At 39.4% G+C, this 25,223-nt stretch overlaps 1 protein-coding gene and 1 non-coding gene across 5 annotated transcripts in view; both read right to left on the minus strand.

Moving 5' to 3' along the window:
• Nucleotides 1-25,223, minus strand: part of PTCD3 (pentatricopeptide repeat domain 3) — a 35,854-nt gene that overhangs the window by 625 nt on the left and 10,006 nt on the right. Inside the window, exons 8-24 of one of the 4 annotated variants that reach the window (XM_087917334.1) lie at nt 24,179-24,282; nt 23,837-23,901; nt 22,218-22,305; nt 22,070-22,130; nt 19,512-19,594; nt 18,495-18,639; nt 17,476-17,526; nt 16,803-16,892; nt 15,057-15,085; nt 14,262-14,368; nt 13,124-13,202; nt 12,935-13,025; nt 12,294-12,379; nt 8,516-8,661; nt 7,214-7,255; nt 5,937-6,095; nt 68-197 (exon numbers count right to left, since the gene is read on the minus strand). In XM_087917334.1, coding sequence (XP_087773460.1) covers nt 194-197; nt 5,937-6,095; nt 7,214-7,255; nt 8,516-8,661; nt 12,294-12,379; nt 12,935-13,025; nt 13,124-13,202; nt 14,262-14,368; nt 15,057-15,085; nt 16,803-16,892; nt 17,476-17,526; nt 18,495-18,639; nt 19,512-19,594; nt 22,070-22,130; nt 22,218-22,305; nt 23,837-23,901; nt 24,179-24,282 — 1,430 coding nt within the window. In that variant the 3' untranslated portion in view covers nt 68-193. Of the gene's footprint in view, nt 1-67; nt 198-4,850; nt 4,996-5,936; nt 6,096-7,213; nt 7,256-8,515; nt 8,662-12,293; nt 12,380-12,934; nt 13,026-13,123; nt 13,203-14,261; nt 14,369-15,056; nt 15,086-16,802; nt 16,893-17,475; nt 17,527-18,494; nt 18,640-19,511; nt 19,595-22,069; nt 22,131-22,217; nt 22,306-23,836; nt 23,902-24,178; nt 24,283-25,223 lie in introns of those variants that run through there. The other 3 variants (XM_087917333.1, XM_087917332.1, XM_026717303.2) reach the window with 3 other exon arrangements.
• Nucleotides 19,676-19,819, minus strand: LOC113447282 (small nucleolar RNA SNORD94). The gene has a single exon (XR_003375596.1). It is a non-coding gene; the product is annotated as a small nucleolar RNA SNORD94 (small nucleolar RNA).

Here is a 25,223-nt window from a genome sequence, read left to right on the forward strand (position 1 = left end):
GGAAAATGAATGAAACAAAAGGAACATTGGCTTACCTGAATGTTCATTTTCTGTCTTGGTGGAGTGAGTCCAGATAGGATGGGTTATATCAGCTTAAGCCAGTAGGACTGAGTCTGCTCAAATTCAAGCTCCGACCCTTTGTTGTGGCCGCTCCCCAGCTTTTGACAAAGCATCAAGGCAGACTGGACGTGATTCAACTAATGCAGATAAACAGACACTCATTAATGCACCCCCCTAGGCCATCCCAGACTGGACGAACCAGGGTGGAGCTGGACTCACTCCATCAAGACAGAAAATGAACATTCAGGTAAGCCAATGTTCCTTTTCCTGTCTATAGTTACGTGAGTCCAGATAAGATGAGACATACCTAAGCCTGCTAATTCCAGGGAGGGCAATAGTCTGGTCCTACTTACATCAGTGTTCATGTACACTTTGCAGGACTCTTCTGCTAGTGAAGGCATCAATGTGATAATGGCGGATAAAAGGAGGCAGAGAAGACCAGAGGGCCACTCTGCAAATCTCCTCAATGGGACTTGGGTAGCCCAGGCCACCGTTATTGCTGCACTCCTGGTGGAATGTACTGTCACTCCTCTTGGAATTGGAAGAGCCGGAGTGTGGTAAGCCTTAGTAATGCAGACCCTAATCCATAAGCCCAACGTCTTTGGCGACACCTTCAACCCCAAGGAACCAGGTTGAAATGAGACGAACAGAGCCTCCAGCGGAATGGCAGGGTCCTCTGGATATAAGTCTTCAATGCCTTCCATACATCCCGAGTATGCCATGATTGCTCAAGAGAGTAGGAAGGAGTAGGGCAAAAATGGGGAAAGACACGTTCCTGTGCTCTATGAAATCTGGAATTGATTTTAGGAATAAAGGAGGGATCTAACCACAACATCACTCTGTCTGCATGGAAGACACACAAGCCCTTCTTGACAGAAAGAGCGGCTAACTCAGAAATCCTCCTAGCCGAGGTGATGGCTATGAGAAAAGCCACCTTGAGAGTGAGGAAATATAAAGTTGTTGATTTAAGTGATTCAAAGGGTGGAGACATTAAGGCTTTTAGAACTCTGGGAAGATCCCAAGTGGGAAATCTGAACCACCGGTGGTCTTAAATTTGATGCCCCTTTAAAAAATGTATGAATGGTCTAATTGAGAGACAGGAAATCTTTTCGGTGCAAAAAGAAAACTGAGGAAAGGGCTGCAACCTGTCTACACAAGGTATTAGCGGAGAGTCCCTTGTCGAGATCTTCCTGCAAAAAATCCGAAATATTGGCCACAGAAGCTGAAATGGGGAAAATTTTGGATTTCAAACACCACTGGCAGAAAATTTTCCAAGTGGCCTGATAAGTTCTGTTAGTGTAAGGCCGTCTGGCTGCTAGGATGTCCTGGATGGCCTTCTCAGAAATCTTTTGCTTCTTTAGAGCACTCCGCTCAACTGCCATGCAGTCAGCTGGAACCACAGAGGATCCGGGTGTGAGACTTCTTCCTTGAGAAGCGAGACTTTGAGAGGAGGGATCCTCCAAGGAGTGGAGCACGAGAGATTCACCAGGTCTGCGAACCAAGGACGTCTGGGCCAATATGGAGCTAGTAACAATACCACCGCCGCCTCCTCCAAAATTTTCCGAATCACCGCTGACAACAACAGAAGAGGAGGGAAGGCATATAGAAGACCCCAAGGCCAACGGCATCTCAAGGGGTTGGTCCCTTCTGCTCCCTGGTGTGTGAACCTGGTGAAGAATCCGGGAAGTTGGGCATTGGTTGGAGAGGTGAACAGGTCCACCGCTGGATGTCCAAATATCTGAACCAGCTCCTGAAACAGTAGAGGGGGAATACTCCACTCTGAGGGGTCAATTTTTGCTCTACTTAGCCAATCAGCTTGTGTATTATCCCCCCTGGAGAGGTGTTCCACCCCAACAGAAAGGAGATTCTTTTCTGCCCAAGGTCCCAGACACTCAGCCTCTAACGTAAGAACTTGGGATGTGGTACCTCCCTGTCTATTAATGTGTGCCTTGGTGGTGGTGTTGTCTGTCAAGATAAGGTCATGAGAATGAAAAATGTTTAACCTAAATTGTTTGAGAGCAAGCCTAACTGCTCTTAATTCTCACCAATTAATGCTCTTCCCTTTTTCCGAGGGGAACCACAGACCCTGTGCCAAGTTCGAGTCTAGATGGGCTCCCCAGCCGGAGAGACTGGCATCCGTGGTGATGACTATACGGGAAGGTTCTTTGAATGATTGTCCAGCATGCAAGGCCGGAGAAGACCACCACAACAATGACCTTTTGATTGATGTAGGTATGGAGACCCTAATAGCCGAATGACTCCTGCCCGCCTTTTGATGTGGCAAAAGGAACCATTGAAGCTTTCTGGAGTGAAGCCTGGCCCAAGGAACAATGCAGATGGTGGAAATCATTTTCCCTAATAGTTGGGACAGAGAAGCCAGGGAGTAAAAACAAGCCTTCACAATCTCCCCAATCACAGAATGCAAACTGTCAATCCTCTCTTGTGAGAGAAAAACTTTGCAAGAAAGTGTATCTATGTTAGTCCCCAAATGCAATAAACTTGTGGTAGGAGAAAAATGGCTTTTCTTCTCATTTATGGAAAACCTGTGGTCTTGTAACATGTTAATGGTAGTCTGTAGATCCCTTAGGGCTTGGTCCTTAGAAGAAGACTGGACTAAAATGTCATCTAAGTAACATTGAACCCTAATGGGGATACTCCTCAAGCGGTCTGCCAGGGCTGCCAAGATTTTTGTGAATACCCTGGGTGCAGAGGACAGGCCAAAGGGCATGGCCCTGTATTGGAAATGTTTGCCTTGGTAAGTGAAGCGTAAGTATTGCCTATGTGAATGGCAAATTCTGATACAAAGATAAGCTTCAGTGAGATCTACAGAGGCGAGGAAGTCACCCTCCCTGACGCTGGCCAAGATAGTCTGTAGTGAATGCATCCTGAAACGCTTGTACAATACAAATTTATTGAGCCTTTTAAGATCTAAGATGGCTCGCCATCCCCCAGAAGATTTAGGTATCACAAACAGACAGGAATAGAATCCCTTGCCATGTTGGTTAATGGGACTTTTTGTATGGCCCTGATGTCTAAAAGGTGTTAAACTGTCTGTTCCACCAACTGTCTACGAGAGGGTATTCCAGAGACTGAACAAGGTACAAAAGATCTGGGAGGCGGGGGGATCGAAATTCAGGGGATAGACCCTGTCAAACAGTTTGTAACACCCAAGCATCGGATGTGATAGTTTCCCATAGGGCAGCAAAATGGGATAATCTGCCCTCAATGGGAAGACTACTGCTATCCTTATCGGGAGCGCCTGAAGAAGAGACTTCCTCCCCCATGAAAGGGCCGCTTGTCTGAGTACTGCAGTCTATCATGGGCTCCTCTGTCCTGAGAGCATTCTTGCCGGTTGTAGGGTTGACTCTGGGACCCTTGAACCCCTGAATTGCCCTCGGCTCTGTAAGAGGATCTACGATTATAAGGAGCAGCACTGAAACTGGAGCATTGATTTAGAGAAGGAAGATACTTCTTGTTCCTGGTTTCAACCAGGTGCGGCTCCAGGACCTTGCAAAACACCTCTTTCCCTTTTATGGGAGAAGAGGCCACCTTCCACTTGTACCAACTGTCTGCTTGCCAACTCTTCAGCCACAACATTCTACGGGCAGCGATGGATGTGGTGATGACCTTGGAGGCAAACCTGGCACTATTCAAAGTAGTATCTGCAGTGAATTCTGGGGCTGCGACCAACTTATCTTGATGAATTCTCATGTCAGATGCAGGGACTCTGTCCTGCAATTGGCGAAGCCACCGTAGAGAAGATCTCATGAAAAAGGAAGCAGCCAAAGCTGCCTTAACTGCCCAAGCAGCTGCCAGGTGAGCTGGAGGGATTGCTCAATCCTCTTATCTTCAGCTTTTAGTGCCTCTTCAGGATCTGCTGGATTGGATGAGGCAGAGATCATAGCCACAACAAGTGCATCAACTGTCGATACCTGTAGGGAGCTGGTCAGCTCGGGCCCCATGGTGAAGAAATGCCTCTAGCTGGCAGACAGTGATGAGGAAGTACCAGAGGTTTTATCCATTTTTGTATAACATTGAGGAATAATCTAGGGACAGGCATCATTTCTGATCTTACAGCTGGTTCATCAAAAAGTTGATCAGGTGGCACCGTGCCATCACCCTCTGCTTCACCGACATCAGCCCCAGGTCCCAACTTTGCAGTTTTCTTGGCTTTGAATAATAAAGCTTTAAACTCCTGTGCATCAAAGTTGCCAGTAAAGGATGGTCTTTCAGGGGCCATATCCTCATTCTGAGAAGTCAGATTCTTTTTTCTCTTCTTCAAGGGCTCTGCCAGAAATGCTGGGTCACGAAGGTACTGGGGAGCCTCTGTCTTTGGAAGAGTAGGTTTCTCTAGCCTGAAAAGATCTGTCTGGTTCTGATTGATCTAAGGCCTCAGAGATATTTCCTTTAGAAGCTCGAAGAGCCTCTACCACTCTCCTTCTGATCGCCTTAACAATAATGGCTTCCAAATGAGGTAGAACAGCCTCTTCCTCTTCCTCAGAATTGTAAGGTTCTGACCCTTTTAGGGGGAGGACGAAGCAGCTCCTCCACACTTCTAGGCTCCCTATCATCTCTCTCAAGGTCTCCCAAAAGAGTTGGATCCCCAACTGGGGACCAAATACCAGGGCGAGGAGGCCCAGTAGGGGTAGAAGGCCCTACTTCCACTTGTAAAACTGGGGGTTGTGCAGATCTTCTGCCCTTCCCCCCAGCCACATGTTGGCATCTCTCCAACCTTTTTCCAGAAACTTGTGGTTCTTTCTGGACCTCTGGTTCAGCTCTGGCAACATCTTTGTGTTCAGGGGCCTTCCTCTTGTCTGCCTCTGGATTTTCCTTTGGAAGTAGAAGGGCTGGGCTCCCTTTCTTGTTCTTTATCAGCCATCTCACCTGGAGAATTAAGTAATTCATAAGAAAGAGGCAGGGAAGGGAGGGGACCTGCTGGAAGGAGGGAGGAGTATTAACAAACTGAATCACAAGGGAATAACGCAATAAAAGGCCAGATCCAGAAACAAATTAATCACCTTACCTGGTAAACTGGCTTAGCATGCCTGTGAAGGTTACTGATGGGCTGAAGTCACCCCTGCCAGTCACACCGGGTTTTTTGGACCTGCAAACAGGTCAGCAGGCGCCCATGCAATTTTCTCAGTGCTGGAGATGCAACGGAGCACTGGCAATGTGGCCAGCAGTGCCCTCAGCTGGGGGTAATCCCTGCCAGCTGGGATTGGGCCATGCCCAATCAAGCAGCTGCTTTGCTTCCTCCAAAACTTGCAGCAAAGCTCTCCTGTGGCTTTTGCTCCAGGTCCTCAAGCCACTGCTGCAGGCTGCTTCGCTGTGTGTTTTGCAGCCAAGGCAATCAATTCAGCCAGCCAGAAAACGAAAGAGAAACTGCAAGTGGTTTCTGTTGCTGCCGTGCCCATCAGCTGATTGCACTTATCCAGCCGATTGCCTGGAGCTGTCCCACGTGGTCCTGGCTACACGCGCTGAGTTTGAAGCCCTTTGTGTGATTTGGAAGCTCTGGGAGCTAAAATCAGCCCACTCACTTGAATCCAGCAATTTCCAAGCCTCAAAAGTACTTTTTGAAACTTTTTTTATTTTTTAAACAATTAGGCTCCGCTTAAAGTTGGAGCCTTGCAAAACACGTCTAGTCCTGGCTAAGACTGAGTCAAAAACTGGGGAGTGGCCACAGCAAAGGGGCGGAGCTTGAATTTGAGCAGATTCAGTCCTACTGGTTTAAGCTAATATAACCCATCCTATCTGGACTCAGGTCACCATAAACAGGAAAATAGCCAAGAAGATTACTATATCGATGAATTTCAATGATATATATCCTAGGTGCTCTGAGCAATAACCATCCGAGCTACGTACTTGCTGAAACTTACCTTTGCTCTGCAGAGAATTCAAATTCTTCTAGAGTTGTCTTGGCAAGCACGGGCGTTGATTGTATCCCATATTCAGCAGTCAGCTTTACTAGTTCCAGGGCTTTTTCCGCTTGTCTACTTTGTTTAATACAACCGAATATCTCTTTCACCGTCAAATCACTGCAAAAAGGAAAAAGGGATATGGATACTGCAGTGGCATCTGTAACCGTTTGATAGGAAAACATTTTATCTGACAAGGTATGATGGTAGCCAACTAGAGATGGTAAGCCCCTTAAGAGTCACCTTTAGGAGAGACTGGAAGAATAAGTAAATAAACTACTGTTGAGCTGAGAAATTTCTGAACCCAATAACCCAATATTTATTGCAAAAAACACTAAAGGCACCTCTTCTTAACCCAAGTAATTACATGCGTTTCACGAGCAGGCAGAGAAGCATCTATCCAGCCAAGGCAGTTTTCCTAAAAAGTCTTAAGTAGAGAATCTTAATTTGACAAAAGGTCACGTCTGCTATCAGGAAAGTTTAATCTGAATAATTCTATTTTTCTGTTCTGAAAAACTGCTAAAATAGACTTGTGCTACCACCTTTTGATTCTTGGATTTCTGGTGATATGCAGTATAAAGGTCATTGCTTTATTTATGCTACATTGGCACAAATTCAAGGATTCAAACTGCTGATCTAAGAAGGTGACAGCTCAGCTCAGAAATTAATAACAGTGTAACAAGTTTTGAAAGAAAAGGATTGTTGTAGATTCCAGTCAAATTATCAATGCAATGCAACTCAGTTTTCCATTCACAGATGATAACATCACAATGCTTTTTTCTGAAAAGTAGACCAATAAATAGGTCTTTTTCTGCTACCAAGAAATAGCTAAACAAATATACATTCAATGCTGCTACTCTGCATAACCAGAATACAGAAGTCTTTAAAAGCGACTTAAAAGGTTTAAAGGTTAAAGTGTCAGTGTTCTAACAGTGGATGTAAATTTCTGAAGAGGATTCAGGCTTTATTGCACCTACAACTGTAGCAGTTCCCTTGATCACTCTGCTTGCTCTGCTAACAAAACCACCAGTCCTTCTGAGGAAATGACAAGCTGACATTTGGTGATGGAACTGGGCCAGCACAGGCCAATGCATGGCAGAAAGTGGCATTTTAACACTGGAGAAAACTAAGGGTCAAATTAGTCTGAATGCTAGTGAACAGATCAAATCAAAGGGAAAGTAAAGACTGACATATATTATCAGGACTTCCAAGGGGCAAACTTTAAAAGGCAAGCTTACCTGGGAACTTGAGAGTATTTTTTAAACAGCTGTAGCATGTTCCTATTTGGAGACGAAAGAAATAAAAATTACCATTTAAATGCAGAGATGAAAAAATATGATCAGAAGCCCATCAAGAGGCTTGACTTACAGGTATGAAGGGTTTTACAAATCAAGAACTACCCTTATATATAATCCCAAATCTTGTCTTACAACAAGACAATATAGGTTATGTAGTCAACAAAAAAGGACTACAACTAATTCTCCAAGGAAATCCAAAATCCCACTTGAAAATAATTTTTTCTAACTGCTAATAACCTAAAATGAAAAAAAAAACCACCTCTATTGAATCGAATAGAATTTTATTTAGGAAAAGAAAAAAATGTTCACAGAATATGGAAATTAAGTAATTTTAACAACAGTTATAGTGGAACAAAAAGCACTAGAAAAACTAGTTTCTCATTGGGGTAGAGATAAAGATTGATGGTGCCTTTGGAAACATCTATAGCCATAAAGATGAAACCAGCTCGTAAGTGGGTAGCAGCTTCACTCATACCTTTCCCTTGAACAAAGTTGATATTTTCCAGCAGTAGAAAAAAAAAGCCTTTACCTCATACAGCCCATGATATCTCTATTATCCTGGTAAAAAAACCTGCCAGTTAGAAAGGCTTTTTTTTCTGCCCAGATATTACATATACCTGCCTCTAGTCCAGGGGTCTCAAACACAATTTACCTGGAGGCCGCTGGTGGCAGAGTCTGGGTGAGGCTAGGGCGCATAATATTATACTTTATATTATACTTTATATTTATATTATACACTAATATTATACTTATCACGGTGGGGGCCACAGGATATCATCCTGCGGGCCGCAATTGGCCCGTGGGCCGCGAGAATGAGACCTCTGCTCTAGTCTAAAAGTGAAGCATATGAAGTGAGACAGCCAGTAAAGTATTACTGGACTTTCTGGTGCAACCTTAAACTATAAGAACAGGCTCCATGCCTTTAACTGTATTCCTCCTCCAGGAACTGCTTGAAGGAAAAAGAAAACATAATAGCTAGATTTCATTATATTCTCTCTCTTTCCTCTCTCTGCCTCCCCCAATGTACTTTGGGGCTTAAGTTTTCAATTAAGGCTCCATAGATAAAGTTGTACTCTACATTTACACAGAATAAATGAATCAAAGCCAAAGATAGGACGTAATTGAGTTAGATAGAGACTTGACTTCTATGGCTCAGAACCTGGGATAAGTTGTTATATTTCAAGATTTATCTCCAGAATGAAATACAAATTATTGGTAGGGACTCTTTTTTTCTTTTCTTACCAAGCTTCTTGTGTTCTGCCAGCCCTGGCAAAAAGTATTGTGGTGTTATTAAGAGAAGTGTCTTTCCACAGGAGTTGCATGTTCTTGCTCTTTAAGTCATGCAGAGATTTTATGTTTTCAGCACAGTCAGCAAATGCAACTTGGGTCTGTAAAACATTAAGATACTTTGCATCTGCATGCAACAGTAGCAATCTAGCAATGATATGAAGCTAAAGTAGTGTTTTAGCAAGTCTAGGTACACGTAGACAACACCTACTTTACAGAAGGAGATACAAACAACTATGGCATACCCATGGCCTCTCCAAAATGTCTATAGAAAATAAGTTGTATCCCCTACATACATACATACACGCACACACACAAAACCCCAAATTAAAAAACAAGAGCAAGACCAAAAAAGGGGGGACAATTTTAAGTATATCCCCAGGTAAAACCTTTAAGATTAAATATCCTTATATATCTTTATTGTCTCTAAGGGCATTTGTGTATTTAACTGTTGTTAATATAAGTAAATCAAATGTGAGTAAACAACCAAGATCAAAAACTTGTTAATTTTCAACCAATGCAATTTTCTATTCAGGTAATCCTCACTTGCTACCTCATTTAATGACTGTTCAGTTTACAATAGTGTAAAAAAACCCAACTTTGCAACCAATCCTTGCATTTATTGCAAGATCCTGCAATCCTGTGATCACCATTCACATTCTTCACAAGCAGAATTAATGAAGAAGTAAAATTGCAAATTCCTCTCCCATATCTTGCTTAAACACTGCAATGATTCATTCACTGCCTTCAACGTGGATCATACTAAGAGGAGGTATATGTGGATGCCTCCAGAATTATAGTATGTTATCATTAACATCTTATTGATACTTAAACTTTGTCTCTTTGTCATATACTTCTAAAAGTACATTATGAACCAAAATCATAATTAATTCATCCATAGACAAACATCTGCTACTGTTGTGGTTAGCTGGCAGCAGGTGCGGATGGTGGAGGAGAGCAAGGACTCAGATAAGGGCCAGGACCATTAGGGAGTGGACTGCTGCCTTCAGAGACTGTGGGGGCTGGCAGCAGTGATGAAGAGGTTCCTGAGGAGCCTATGACAAGTGCGCATGCGCACAGGATTGCTCATAGGAGAGAGCAATTACAGCAGCCCTGGTGACTTAGGAGTAAGGCTGCAAGGTAATGGCCCCTCTCTCAAAAGGATAAAAGCCAGGTTTGAAGAAGCCTTTTTTTGCAGAAGGCAAAGACGTTCTGAAATTCAGCCTCGTGGAGATTATAGTTAGTATTTGAAAACTCTTGTAAACTATTTCTTATCTGTGGGTTTTTGGCAGCCTTGAAAAACAATTTGGCAAGACTCTTTCTTGTCGGAGCTAATTAGTTGGAAGCAGCCTTTTATCTGTGAAGAAACAGAATCTGTAGATGAAGCCTTAAAAGGTGGGGGTTGCTGCCTTTGTCTGGTGTTGGCTCCTTTGGAACCAGGTTGGGTCAGAACAGCGGGGGGGGGATTTTTGTTTACGTTAAAATATCCAAAAGAATGAAACAGAGCTGTCCCACCACTACTAAGTATTTACATGCATTATTTAGTTAAAATACTTAAATCGGGTATTTAGGGGCAAATTCATGACCCTAATATAGCAGATAGAAGAATCTTAACTAGGCGGATATTGATGGGCAGTTGATGCAATAATACTCACCCAAGTATATATTGGCAAGCTATTATAAAAATGAGTATTAAACTGTTCACTACGATAAAACCAAAATCTTACTTTTCTAAAGTATCAGAAGATATGTAAATGGTCAGTTAATAATGATAGAATCAAACAAGTTAACTAATATAAAAATCTCAGGGTTCTTTTTCAAAATGATAGGAAAATTACTATTCAACCCAGCCATATTCTCAAAAGCACAAAGATCACCAAGACCATCTTAAGATTTTGCAGGATGCAAGCAGGTAAATTTGTCCCTATGACAACTAAACTTTCAGGCCAATGCAACTGCACAACTGATGTATGGGTAGTCCTTGCTTAATGACCCTGCCTTCAGCAATTGTTACTATTGCATTAAATGAATGGTAGTTATAAGCAGTCCTGTTTATGACTGATTACAAATGAATTTATGGCTGTTATAGTGCCCCCATGGTTATTGCTGAAAATTTATGTGCTTGGCAGCCCACCTGCATCTATAACCAGAGTACAATTTAACTCTTCCTACTGCCTATCTTATCCCCCATCTCTGCCTTTTTGAAACTTTGCCTTCCACTACTCTACTGCCCAATACCCTGCATAGCCCCCAGCTTATCTTTGCCTTCTTGTGGCTCTTAGTGATGAGGTGCACCTGGCCTGGCCCTTTGTGAGGCAACTGCTGGCTATGCAAAACCTTTCCCAAAAGCTGTTTGATGAAGGGCCGGGTGAGGCACATCTTGTCAGTAGAAAAAGGAAGATGATGGCAGCCAATTGGGGTGGTGGGGTCAGGGGCAACAGAATACAGGACAGTGAGGCAATGCAGGATGGCCAAAGAGATGGGGGAGAATGCTTTTGCTAAATGGTGTGGTCAAATGATCGTTCCACAACAGAAATTCCAGTCCTTTTTAGGGTCATTAAGCAAAGACTACCTTGCACATTTTCTACTAAAGGATAGCTTTCTTGATCTTAAAACTCCAGAAACATTTAAGTTGTTCTCTTATGCCAAGGATAGGCAAAAATGAATGGGAGCAGGAGAGGAGTTGCCAGTTTCCCCCATTGAGTTTCTTATGGGAACTGACAGACAGCATTGGAAATCTCCCTTCCTTTACAGCAGGCAAGGAAATGGTTGCTGTTGGGTAGGAGAGGAAGCAAGGGGATTGCAAGACTCACTATCAAACTGCCATGGAACTTTGAAAATGATTAGAATATAACAGCAGCACTGAAGCAGCCACAACTTTCTCAAATTTCATTCCCTTGGAAATTATTGGTCTTGGATTTTGGACATTCTGTAAACTAGCCCTTTTAAGATATGTTGGTTCAAAAACTGTTGCCCTATGCACAGGATTTAAAGGGTACTTGAATGAGAATTTTAATATTATTTAAATATGCTATATGGTTTCTTTTTATAATATTGTATGGTAGTTACATATTACAGGGTTTCCAGCCCCTGGGCCATAGACCAGCAGCATTCCACAGCACACCAGACACCAGGCCACGCAAAGGAGTGAAACCACATCCACACATCCGTGGGATGAGGGCAACAGGTGAAACCACGGCCCCTTCAGTTCTCAGAAAAACTTCCATGGAACTGGTCCCCGGCTCCCAAAATATTGGGGGCTGTTGTTGTATTGTAAATAAATATATTTTCCATATCTTTTTGGCATGCACTGGGCTTTTCTGTTACTCTAACTTTGAAATGATTAACTTATTACACGATGAATTATAAACCATCTTGGGAGATTACCTTTTCTATTAATAGGTAGCTATGTGTTAGGAATCTGAGGTGCACGAAGATGAGATATGCCAAGTGAAGAAGCAAAAGAAAAGAATAAGATTTCTTTCAGCAGCTTGCTCTGCTGAAAAAATAGAGGAACTTCCCAGTGTGTATTGTTTTACTGCAAACATGGATATTATTGCTATTCCAGCAACTGAAATTAATCCTGCAACATTTTTCTATGTTTTATTATAATAAGAAATAGTAAGACCAGGCCTCCTGGATTCATTTCGGCATTAGCTAATTCATTCCATTGATCTCTACAATTTTTATAAGTGTGAACATTTTCCACATCCCATGTTCCATCCAGACTCACCTCTGGAGTCTGTACATCTCTTGCCATAAGAGCCAGAACTTCTTGTACAATAATGTCTCTGAGACTAAATCCAAATTGCTTAATATCTGAACAAGAAAGAAAAGTTATCAGAAATAAAATAACTGCAAGCAGTTCTTGATCAATGAAATTAGCAACTTTACTAAAACTTTACTAAATTTACTTTACTAAAATATGGAAGTTCCATCCTTAAATTCAACTGAGCCTAATTAATGATTATTGTATGGCTAAACACAAAGACAGGAAAATGTAGAGACTATATGAAAGTTAAGCTAATGGGAGAGTGACAGATACTTTGTTTTGATGAGCACTATTAAACATCCAATCTAACTAGATCTTTTTTTCCTACAATGGGATCTGTCACTGGGGATTGCTAACCAACAATGATTAGAAATTATACAAACTGCACTAGCAAGTTTGTAATTTGAGCAATAAATTTCCAGTCTCATAGTATGAGGCACCATGGTAAATGCTTTCCTGATTCAATGTGGCTCTGATCTAAAGGAATTTTTAATTTTTACTGATGCTCAAAGAGGCAAATCTGCCTAATACTGTTCTTCTGACTAACTTGGGAAGATGAATTGCTTATCACCTTGGAAACAGAAAAATAAAGTATAATTAACCTTTCCATATCTGGGGAATCAATTCCAAGCAATTGCCAGAGTCCAATGCCTGAAGCAGCAGCATTATTGTTCTAATATTTGGGTAAAATTCCTGAAGAAGAAATGCAAAATTTTGGATAATCACAGTTTTGAGTTACTGTTGTTGAAACTTTTAAAGTCACAAAGAATAAATTAACAAATAATACTTACTGATGGAACCAGTTCTTTATACCACTTCAACAAAACATCTAAGTGTTCCATCACAGCCAACAATTCAAAAAATGACATACTATGGCAAAGAAAGAAATAATCAGTTATTAAAACACTATCAACTTCAAGAAGGAAAAGGTTATCGTGCAATCTTCCAAAATTCCTGTTCTCACTTCTCAAACAGCTGTAACTTAAAATAAAATCTTAATGTTTTGAATCTCGAAGAAAATGCAGCAGATAGTATAAATTATCTAGCTTTACCTAACAAAATTAAAACCATCTGCTGGTAAAACATCACTTATAAATTTGGAATCGGATCACTGTTTACTTCTTTCTAGGTTGATACGGTAGCCATTTTAATATAAGTAGTTTTAAGCCTATGCAGTGTCTATTTCTTGATCTGTTCTACCGTATAGGTCTGACATTATCAGAGCTTTCTGTCTGCTCCAATATTATCTCCTGATGGAAAAGCAAGATCTGCAACTTTAGGGTCCTCCTGGACTCAAGGCTCCCTTTCGGTTGTCGGCTTTACCTGGGGTAGGACTATCTTCTACAGTTAATGATGTCCTCATCACTTCTTTGAATTACTGTAACATGCCATCCTTCATTCTGCCTTTAAAAAGCACTTAAAATCAGCAGATGTCCAAAATGCAGCGGCTTTTGTGCTTATTAATATTGGGAGCACATTATACTTTCCTATGGCCCTGCACTAGTTACTAATCAACTTCTGGGTGTAATTTAGAGGTTCGTTTTAACCTACAAGGCTCTCTATGGTTTGATACCAGGTTACTTTCAGAATCATATTTGCCACCTAGAATCTGTCTTGCCCTACATAATTGTTCCAATAAAAGTTTCCTATGGTTCCTCCCTTTGCGGGGAGTGAAAAGGGGAGGGGTACAAAGCCAGAGATGCTACTTCTTGGTGGCCATACTGGCCTTTGGGAATGTACCTGATTGTAATTCAATATGTTTCCTAACTGTCTTTGGCAAACAGTGCTCTTTATTCATAGAGCAGTTGGGGACTGATGTTATTCACTGTTATTTCACTGCTATTATTCTATTGTTTTATTTAATCTTCCAGCGCAGTTGAAGCTGTTGATAATTCAATTCTATAATTATGAATGCTAAATAACAATTACTAATAAAAGTTCTTCTGTGTCATATTTCCCAACATTATCCTGTTATCTGCTTTCTCCAGCACTCTATGTAGTCGATAAGCAAGTTGAACGTCCTTCAGTTCCAGACACTGTAATAAAGGCACAATATATTAATCCTTGAATCCGAGAAATAGCAAAGTTCTGCTACACAGAACATCATACATTTTTTTTTCAATTTTAGCAAGAATCACAAAATCCTAATTCATATTTTATAAAAGGTCACAAGTTCATAAAATATCTTTTAAGATAGCAATAGCACTTACGACTTATATACCGCTTTACAGTGCGTTACAACCCTCTCTAAGTGGTTTACAGAATCAGTATATTGCTCCCAACCATCTGGGCCCTTGTTTTACCCACCTCAGAAGGGTGGAGGCTGAGTCAGTCTTGAACCTGGTGACATTTGAACTGCCAAATTGCAAGCAGCCAGCAGAATTAGCCTGCAGTACTGCACAGTAACCACTGTGCCACCAAGCTCAAGATGATGGATAGAGGACAGGTAAGGTTAGAAGAATTAGATGAAGTGCAAAGCAGGGCTGATCTTTTTTGACATCTTATTTTCTGGATCAGCAGAACAGCAAACAGTCTCACATTGGATTGCAACATTATTCCACATATTTTCGCTAAGATTTTACTACAGAGAGAATATACCATTTAAAAATTGTTTTTAAATCTAGCTAATACAGAAATAGCCTGAAAGCTACTGAAATATATATTTACATTTAAACAAGTGTGAATGTGTACCTACTTCAATATATAGAAATCAAATCTACTTACTGTTTTCATTGCATTTGGAAAGAAGTAGACTGGAAAAGAAGTAGTGGGGAATGTTAATTTTGGACCTTCTCTCGCAATCCAAAAAAGGGTTTCTTAGAATTATTGAAACAAATTCTAAAGGCTCGGTAACAATACAACATAAGCATCCAGTCAAAGAACTCTAGCACATTGCTTCTCAAACCAAGATAACACCTAAAGCCATAGTGACATAGCATTTAAATACTGCATTTAAAGCTTTGAGCACAAGTAACTATACCCTGATCAACTATTGAGAAGAAAATACCGAATACTAAAACTTAGCTAACATATTACATTACCTCATGCTTAACTAAACTGTATTTTTCTGTATTAACTACAACTGATTGTTTTGGGTATGTTAAGTCTGATTAAGGCAAACTATAATAATAAAACATTACATCCAAATGCCCCAAACAGACTGACCTTAAATCAAACAAGTACAGAATGGTTAAGCACATAAACGGAGCCTTACTCTGAAGGTACTTGAGATATGCTGAGGTACCCAGCAACAGGAGTTATCCTCCTATTGCCCAGAAAGCCAGGAATGATGTCCTGCTAGACCCCGCACAAATTGTAATCTAGGGTTGAACCATGAAGCCCATAATAACAAAAGAGAGCTAGCACAAGTTGGAACGGAGAAGAAAATGTCAGCACATTTATAGTTCTGAAAAGAACTTTCTACACAGTCTAATTAGAGAAAAGATGAGTCATTTTCCATCTGGGATCTGAATAGTTGAATGTTGCTGTGATGACATTGAGGAAATGAAGCCTGGGATTTTTGAAAGAATGTCTGTTTTTGGACATTTTTGTGATTTGTTTTGCTATGCTGAGATTTAAAAAACAATAACTTGTAGTTTATTTTACTGTTTTAAAAAAGGAGAGCCACAAAAGCTTTTAAAAGAATTGGAACTACATTAGGGCCTTAAACAATTAGTTAATTCTGCTTTCTTAAATTTACTATTTCATCTATAGGAACAGACAATCATGTGCAGAACCAAATCTAATGCCTGGGGAAAATGGTAATGATTAAAAATACAAATATAAGGAAGAAAATATACTTTAGCTGAAGTATTCAATTTTTCCATTGATTTTTACAGGTGAAGATGTGCTTTCAGGTGAAGGTGTGTTTTTACAGGTGAAGGTGTGCTAGAATTTTCTGAAACTCATGCATGTGGATTTTGGAGATACTTCAGTATAGCTTGACCATATTAATAAGTCCAGTATGTATGCTGAACCATAAGTACAATTTGAATTGGCCTTTTTATTCAAAAGAGAGGTCTGAAATTTTATCTTCAAACTATGGAAATAATTCATTTTTCCTTTCAAGCTTAAAAACAAAGGAAGATTATTTATTTTTAAAAAAAGGCATTTTAGATTGAAATTTAAAGAAAAGAGTTGGATGTTGTACCACCAGGGACAAAATGACTAGATTATATGGTCCATCTAAAAAACTAGATGATTATTTGATACCTCTTTCTAACAAATGGAGGTTTTATTGTTTAACATCCTAGCCTTTTTTTCAAAATCTTCTAGAAGGTATAGACAACCGATATTGCGGTAGCTTACTCACAGAAATTGATGTATATATTAATAAATTACTTAGAATAGAAACAAATACCAAAGAACTTTGTTATTTATTAAGTCTCATATAGCTTCAAAACTACCTTTGTTATACATTAGTCATGCCCTATGCAAAACTGCCATATTTTTTTTTTAAAAAGTACATACCATCATCTGGATCCTGAGGACAAAAAGTTTTTCTTTCAATTTCATTTACTATAGCATATAGTATATGGGACTGGGATTCAGAAAATCCAGCTGTACAACAAAAAGCAGAGTTAAGAATTAAGTTTCATTGAACTATGTTATAACTAAAAGGCAGGTAAAATATGTTTCTATGAAAATGAGATTGGACTATAAAGTCAGGTGCAACAGATAAATTGGCAAGTTATAAACAGATTATTATAGTTTTCATAATAATTTTCTTTATGATTGCTGCTCATAATTGAAGAGACTGGTTGTGCTTCTTATCATGGTAAATTCTGTCTAGTTATTATAACTCAAGGTAAGGAAGCTTTAAAACAACAAACTAGTACATTAAAATTAGGCACAGAAGTGCAAACGGAAGGTTAATTATCCGGATTGTCTCTGATTCTCTCAAGGACTTTCAGAACCATGCATAACAAATTTCTGCTAAATATAATATTAATTAAAAAGAGTCTCAATATTACCAATATTTTATTTTAGAATTTGGTATGAAAAAAAGATCCAAACAGGTGAAACAAAAAGATCCACACATTCAGTGAAAAACTGAAGCAGGTTCTATGCAGCAAAAACCAGGGGAGATATTACAACAGAATTTTACACAAATTCACAAACTATAAAAACAGACACTACATACCAATGTTATGTGACATGCACAACAAATGGTAATACGTTGCGAAGCAAGGCTCTGAAATAAAGATATAACAAATCAAGGTTGATCATGGTTAACATACAAAAATGTATTACATTGTATTAGATGCATGTAACTTATTTCATACCAGGGTAACATTTGAGTTAATGACTTGATATAATTTAAAGGTAAAATGATTATTTTCCATAGTAATTTTCTCTTTTCCCCTTCAAGATATAACGGAAACAACCTTTGAGAGCTCCTAAAGAACTATATTTAAGACTAGAGGGGAGATGGGGGATGTGGTCTAATGTTATAAGGTCATGGTTTATATTTGGTTAAATTTATCCTATTCTATTTTCTGTCCTCACTCTCCGTTTAAGATACTATTTCTTTAACAGAATAACAGAGCTGTTAGGGATCTTGGAGGTCTTCTAGTCCAACCCCCTGCTCAGGCAGGAAATCCTATAGCATTTCAGACAAATGGTTGTTCAATATCTTCTTCAAAACTTCTAGTGTTGGAGCATTCACAACTTCTGGAAGCAAGTTGTTCCACTGATTAATTGTCTGTCAGGAAATTTTTTCTTAGTTCTAGGTTGCTTTTTTTCCTTCCATTATGTCTTGTCCTGCCTTCAAGTGCTTTGGAGAATAGCTTGACTCGCTCTTCTCTGTGGCAGTCCCCGAGATATCGCAACACTATCAAGTCACCCCAGTCCTTCTTTCCATTAAACTAGACCTACCCAAGTCCATCAACTGTTCTTTATATGTTTTAGCTTCCAGTCCCCTAATCATCTTCGTTGCTCTTCTCTACACTCTTTCTAGTGTCTCAACATTTTTGGTAGGTCCTTTTTAAGGAATTTTACTGAAATTTATTATTAATTAAATAATGTTGCATGTCCAAATGGGTGAATAATTCAAAATATAATTTTAGTCATGGGATTATCTCTTTAAAGAAATATTACTACTAAGCTTTAATACAGAAAACGTGTATTGGATTAATCTTACAGATTACAGAAAATTCTTACCTATATTTAGTGCTCTCATCTCATTCAAGATCAGTCTAGCCTTAGCCCGGGATACTTTACCACACTGCTTCAATGCTTTCAGGATAGTATTAAAAGTTAGCAGATTTGGTTGTACATCCTGTTCAGCCATCTGCCTCAGCAAGTCCTATTAACCAAAATATCAAGAATTTGATTTAACAATGTTCCCATTCCCTCAAATTGTGTATTTACATACTTTCCCCTACCCAATTCCTTAGCATTTGCACATGCATTTATTTAATGCCATTCTAGAATACATCGACATCCTTCTATAATTACATTGATCATTTAAAATGTATTATTATAACGATTAAAGATAAATCTGGCATAGAAAGTAAAACTGATAAAATAGCCAGAAACACCCCCAGTAGTAAATATAGCACAAAATTAAGTGTTAAATAAGTGTTAAAAATACTAATCCCCCCAAAGAAAGTTGTTTGCCCACATATTTGTTGAAGGAAAAACTATGCAGACACCAGGTAAACCCGAGGAAACTGCTCCACAGAAGAAGGAAAAGCCCTTTTTTTTGTAACCAGTCCCCTCGTGTCATTTGGAAGCTACTTGGAAATCGAATTTCATTAAACCAATGGATGCTTTAAAGGAGCCTTTCTTTCAAGTAGTTGTTTTGAGTAGCTCTTTGTTTATACAAGTAATTATAACTGTATCATGGGGAGGTTTACAAAGTCAGGAATACACAACTGAAGCTCCTCTCCTTCTCACATGCATTGAATGCATATACCACATACTGGAATTTCTGTAATTATATTTTTATTGATCATTATATAAAAGAAGTTGCTCTATCTCATTGATGGACATATTATTAAAACCTTTGAATTACAGAGAATTTATGTATATAACCACAGAATGTTAGAAAATGAGCAAATGTGGATGATACGTAACTATAAAAGTACATTAATAATAAATTGTAGTATAAAAGAACAGGATTTAACTTCAGCAAAATATTTACTATGGAAAAGTTAAAATCAAGTTTATTCTTACTTCAATACATGCCCATTTCTCAATGTATTTTTCCTTAACATCTACAGCTGCTAAAATAAGTGTATTGAAGGTGCTCACATCAGCTGAAACAAACAGAAAGCCAGTTATACCATAAGAAATAGCATATGTATTATTTGTATTATGGCTGAAGCAGTATATCTATAGCAGCTCAGACTAAGGCGGAATTCTCATGTGAGCCAGGTCCCCAAAGCCAGCCACTTGCCAGCAATGGTGGAACACAGATAACTCACACTCAGCCCCCATGATTCAGCTGAGGTCCGTACCCCTGCGCCACTCATCATTGCTGCAAATTCTGTACTATATCTAGAGGAAAGACATGTCTTAAGACCACAAGCAGCATTGCCATATAATCAATTATATCTCTCTTCTCAATAAAACACGGCCACTTATTTGTCATATTTATAGAAACGACTATCTCACACAGTGGAAATAAAGTCTCCTATTAAAACAAACCAATTAAAACAATGAACATAGATAGAAAAGACCACAAGTAGGAGAATATTACATATAACGCAGACAACAGATTACCAAGTATCCCCAACTCGTTGGGAAAAAAAAACATGTTTTAAGGGCTGAAAGGCTATGAATGTTGGGGCTAAAATCACCTCAGGAGGCTTATTATTCCAGAGGGTCTCAGTAGAAAAGGCTCACTTTTAAAAATCCCTTCAAGTGGAATGCTTTCCCAAATGGGAGCCACAACATTCCTCTCTTTCCAGGTGGGACAGGTAGATATAATTGGGAAGGGGAAATCTATCAGATAAACTGACCCATGCCATGTAGGACTCAAAATCAGCATATTATATTGGACCTAAAAACAAACTGTAGACAAAGCAGTCCACAAAGCAGAAGTGTAACATGTGTTTTCTTACAAGGCCAATACAATTGCCCATGTAACTGCATTTTGAAGTGGCCGACGCTGCTGGATACCTTTCAACAGCAGCTCCATTACATTATAATAGTCTATGCAAAGGTGATCAGGGCAAGGTAATTGTGACAAAAGTCTCATGGTTCAGAAATGGGCACAATCAGCACACAATACAAAGCTGTGCAAGAACCCTCCTGACTCCCTCTTAGTGATAGATGATCTCTCTCAATGGCTGCACATTCTTTCATTCCCAGTCAGCACCAACTACTATTGGCTTCTGAGGAAGGAAGAGAACTAGCACAATAAATACTATGCTGCCCACTCGGAATCCCCAAAGCTGATTCGGAAAGATACTGTAATTAATGTTAGTGAAAGCTATTGAGAGGTCAAGCAGAGCCAGGATGGATGCACTACTTCTACCTTGTTCTCCCAGAGATTATTCAAATCAACCAAACCAATGCTGTTTCTTCCCCATCTCCAGATCTGAATCTTCACTCAAATTGGCCCAGATAATCTGCTTCATTCAGGATCTATATCAAAGTGTCCAAATTCATAATCATAAGGAGCCTATATGCTTCCTCAGGTCCAACAGGTTCAAACTACTTTCAGTTAACAGGGCAAGCCTGTGCCACAGATATCTCCACCAGACCTGCACCAAGGTTGGCATCTAACAGGGAATGAATTTGAGTGATTTTGTTTAACAGATGCTCTGAAAATACTTCTGCTTGGTCTTGAAGATAAAAATTTTCAGGTTAATTGCCTGGAAGATTTGAGTCACCTGAAACAAGGCTGCTGAATTTGAAGATGCAATAGAGCAGATAAATAATACTATTGCTTTGCTGCTCTTTTTTGTCACAAGTTAGGCCTAAACAGAAGATTGACCTGTTTTGGTGAAGTTCATTCTTTGTTGACCTCCAGATGTTTCTTCTCTCATTCACTTTACTCAGCTTTATTGTAAATCACAGACAGCAATGGGATCCCCAGGAGGGAGAGTTTGCATAGGATACACATCATGCAGTAGACCCTCAGGAACAAACCTGGTTCCCTCTGGAATCCTTGCAGGTTCATTAGTTGCCAGGTCCACAAAGAACGAATTTCACCAACATAGGTCAATCTGCTGTTTAGGCCTAACTTGTAGCAAAAAGAGCAGCAAAGCAAATTGTGCCCATTTCTGAACAATGAAACTTTTGTCACCGTTACCTTGCCCTGGTTACCTTTGCATAGACTATTATAATGCACTGTTACCAGCGCTAACAAGACATGGCTAGCCTGGCTCTTGGCTACATGAGGCCTTCTTCCCAAAGTCTTGAGGAAAACAGGTGGAGAATAGGAGGGTAGGAGCCAGGAGCACTGGGGGTTAAAAGGGCAGAGAAAGGGGAAAATATGATGGGTGGTGTTGAAGTGCACCTTGCAGTCCATAACTTTGGGGACTGAGCCTAAGTACCATTGCTTAGCACTATCGTAACTTCAAAGAATTGTCTGACTTATCATTAAGTGAAGACAATCTGCACTATCAAATTCTGTGTTACCATTTTTATTTAGCATCTATTATTTACGAAACTACTCGCAAACATTGCAGTAGTTATACCGTAGAAGGACCAATTCTGTACGCACAGCTTATTTCTAGCTTTTCTTATTGGCACATTTTTATGCAATAGTATCCAAAGCTTACCCTTAAGATTTTTATTCACCATATCAGCGTACATGTTAAAAGCTTTTTGGCACTCTCCATGCTGTAATGACCAAAATGTGTAAAATATTATTATATAGATTTGGAGGAAAAAAGAGAACTAAATTTGTTAGAAAGATTACGATTGTACCTTCACCATTCCCTTGATCATTGTACAATAGGAATGTACATTTTTTTCAGGCATTAGGTGAAATATTCTCTCAGCATTGTTGTTTTCCCTAGAATTTAAAAAAGATAACATACTGACAATAATAGATGTTCTCTAAAGTGTGGTTATAAAATCTGTGATATGTTCACGCCTGTCTGCCTATTACATACATTATATATTTAAGCATCCAATATAGTTTCTTTTTTCAAGATATGAAATCTTTGTGGATGAACATGCACTGTATCATCATCACATTTTTGACAAACTGCATAGGTAATATATACAATATCTAATTTGGTAGCTGTTTTTTCTTCTTCTTTTGAATCTTATACATATATTACACATTTTCCAACATTTACACATTTCCATTTTTTCATACACAACAGCATGTAAGATTATTTTTGTTATTACATTTTATCTCACTTTTCTTCTAGGGTTTAACATAAAGCCAGTTTGGTGTAGTGGTTAAGATGCTGGTCCAGAAACTAGGAGCTTGAGAGTTCTAATCCCAGTTTAGGCATGAAAGCTGGCTGGGTGACTTTAGGCTGGTCAATCTCTGATAATACACTCCATTTCACAGGGTTAATTGTGGGGAAAATAGGAAGAATAAGGAATATTATGGATATTCATTGCCTTGAGTTATTTATACAGTAACAAAGGCAGGATAAAAAACAAATAAACATAATTAAATCTTTTAGATCAGGGGTCCCCAACCTTTTTTGGTCCTGCAAGGGTGGTAGTGGTTTGGCAAGTGCAACCTAAATCCCATGCATGCACACATGAAGCTTTGCTCACTTGCCTGCTGCTTCAGCAACCCGGTTCCCAATGGGCGGTGGCCATTGGTAGCGCTTCCCTGCCTGGGGATTGGGGACCTATTTTACACAACCTGTCCAAAAATTTGCAGATGCTCACAAACCGTAATGATATATGGGGAAAGTCTCCTACCCCCGGGCCATGGCCTATTTGAAACCGGACCATGCAAGTGATGGGCAAGTGTGCAGGAAACTCTACTGTCCACTCACACACGGGCACAAGTGGCGTCTGCCCAAGTGAGTGGAACTTCACACAGGAGCCCAAACGCCCTTCACTCACACATGAAGCTCCATCTGTATAAGTGGATGGAACTTGTGCATGTACCTGCCACTCACACTCCAGGCTGCTAAGGTGGAAAGGGAAAGACCTTCAGAAAGAGGATACAAAGATGCTGCCTATGGAACAGATAACAGAAGGCATAGCCTGCAACTGGATAGTGAGTGGAGTAAGTGGCTCAGAAGGGAATCTCCCTAGTTTCTTGGGCTAATAAGGGGATGGTATGAAATCTGTATTTTCATATTTGCAAGACTGATGTCAGGGAGATAGATCAGACAGCAAACACAATCAGATAAACTAGTTCTACATTTTTGTAAAGCTACATTAGCCAAATCTTGCAAGTCTGAAAATACAAATCAATATGCTAAGGTTATATTAAGTTACTTTTTATATAGCATTTATTTGTTTAATGCATTTTTGAATAGGTACTTAATATATAAGAAAAATCCTGGCTTTCCAATTAAAATGCATGCAAATGTACCCCAAGACATTGTTGCTAATATATTTCATACCTCCATGTAATTTGTCGGGATTTAGAAGAGTTCCTTGCAAACTCCCTTCTTGGCGCGGTGTCTTCCTGCATAAGAATTCAAGTGTTAGCCTTCTGGCACATGAATATATATGCCTAACATAATTATCTCTTAAACTAGGTTGTTTAAAATATCTTTATACAAAGTTCAGGGTCCCAGCGAACTAGTTATTTCTAATTCTCTATTTAGACTTATTATGAAAAACTAGGACAACAGGACAGGCACCTAGCTCCCTTTCACAGCAGTTGGAAATATCCAAACACTGTTGTTTTTTATACATAACAGATATAGCCTTATTCAAAAAAACCATCCATCCTTATTTACTTGTTTTTCTAAACTGCTATCATTCTCCTGATCTGGTTCTCTATCTCCATAAAAACACAGAAGATCCAGAAGATTGTTCGAGGTCTCCAGAGGTATACTTGTTCCTGCAAATGCAAAAAACATGAACTGTAAATCATAGCAATGGAATTTGCTGATGTATAAACATATTAATAACTTGTTAAACTTGAAATGTCATAAACAGAACATGGTTTGTTGAATGACCAATCACAATTACCATGGCTTTGGAATACTGACATTTACTACTGTTTTGGATAGCCTTGCTATCCACTGCAGTGAACAAACAAGCAAAATAAGCAAAATTACCCGAAGGTGCAAGGAAGAAAAAAATTTAAAGGCTACCTAAAACACTTTCAAAATAAAATAAAGTTCACCACTAGGTCTTAAGCGTTTGTCACAGGTTTTGTGAATCACAACACAATGAGCCAGTGGATCAGGCATAGGCCTATGTCTTATACTCTAGCTAGCCATCTATTAACACCATAACACAATTATCCTATAACAGGGGTGTGAAACTAAATTTCATTGCAGGCCTCATCAGCACTGTGGTTGTCCTCGGGGGACTGGGATGGGGGTGCATGGCCAGGATGGTCAGGGCTGACCGGATTGCACATATTGCAATAACCTTGCTGGTCTTTTAAGTACTTTAGTGCAGGGGTCACCATCCTTTTGGACCTCAGGGAACACCAAACTCATAATTTTAAATCCCAGGGACCACTAACCGGCTTTTGTGGGCGTGGCCTAATTTGTGGGTGTGGCTCAGTGGTCATGTGACAGGCTGGGCACAGCTTGTATGTAAATATTATAAATATTTATATAAATATTGAATTTTGTTATTAAAAAAGAGCAACTTTTACCCAAAATCAGGCAAAGCAGGCAGGCAGATTGAGTTGCTCACAGAATCACAGATTCATTCAGAAATCCATCTATCTGCCATTGGCTAGCTCTGTCACATAAAATTTGCTAGCAAGCAAACTCACAAAATTAACTCACAACATACCATGAATATAAATATTGAATTTTTTAT

The sequence above is a fragment of the Pseudonaja textilis genome, chromosome Z, assembly GCF_049901715.1.
Source record: "Pseudonaja textilis isolate UNSWEBS1 chromosome Z, rPseTex1.2, whole genome shotgun sequence".
In the NCBI taxonomy this organism is placed as follows: Eukaryota; Metazoa; Chordata; class Lepidosauria; order Squamata; family Elapidae; genus Pseudonaja; species Pseudonaja textilis.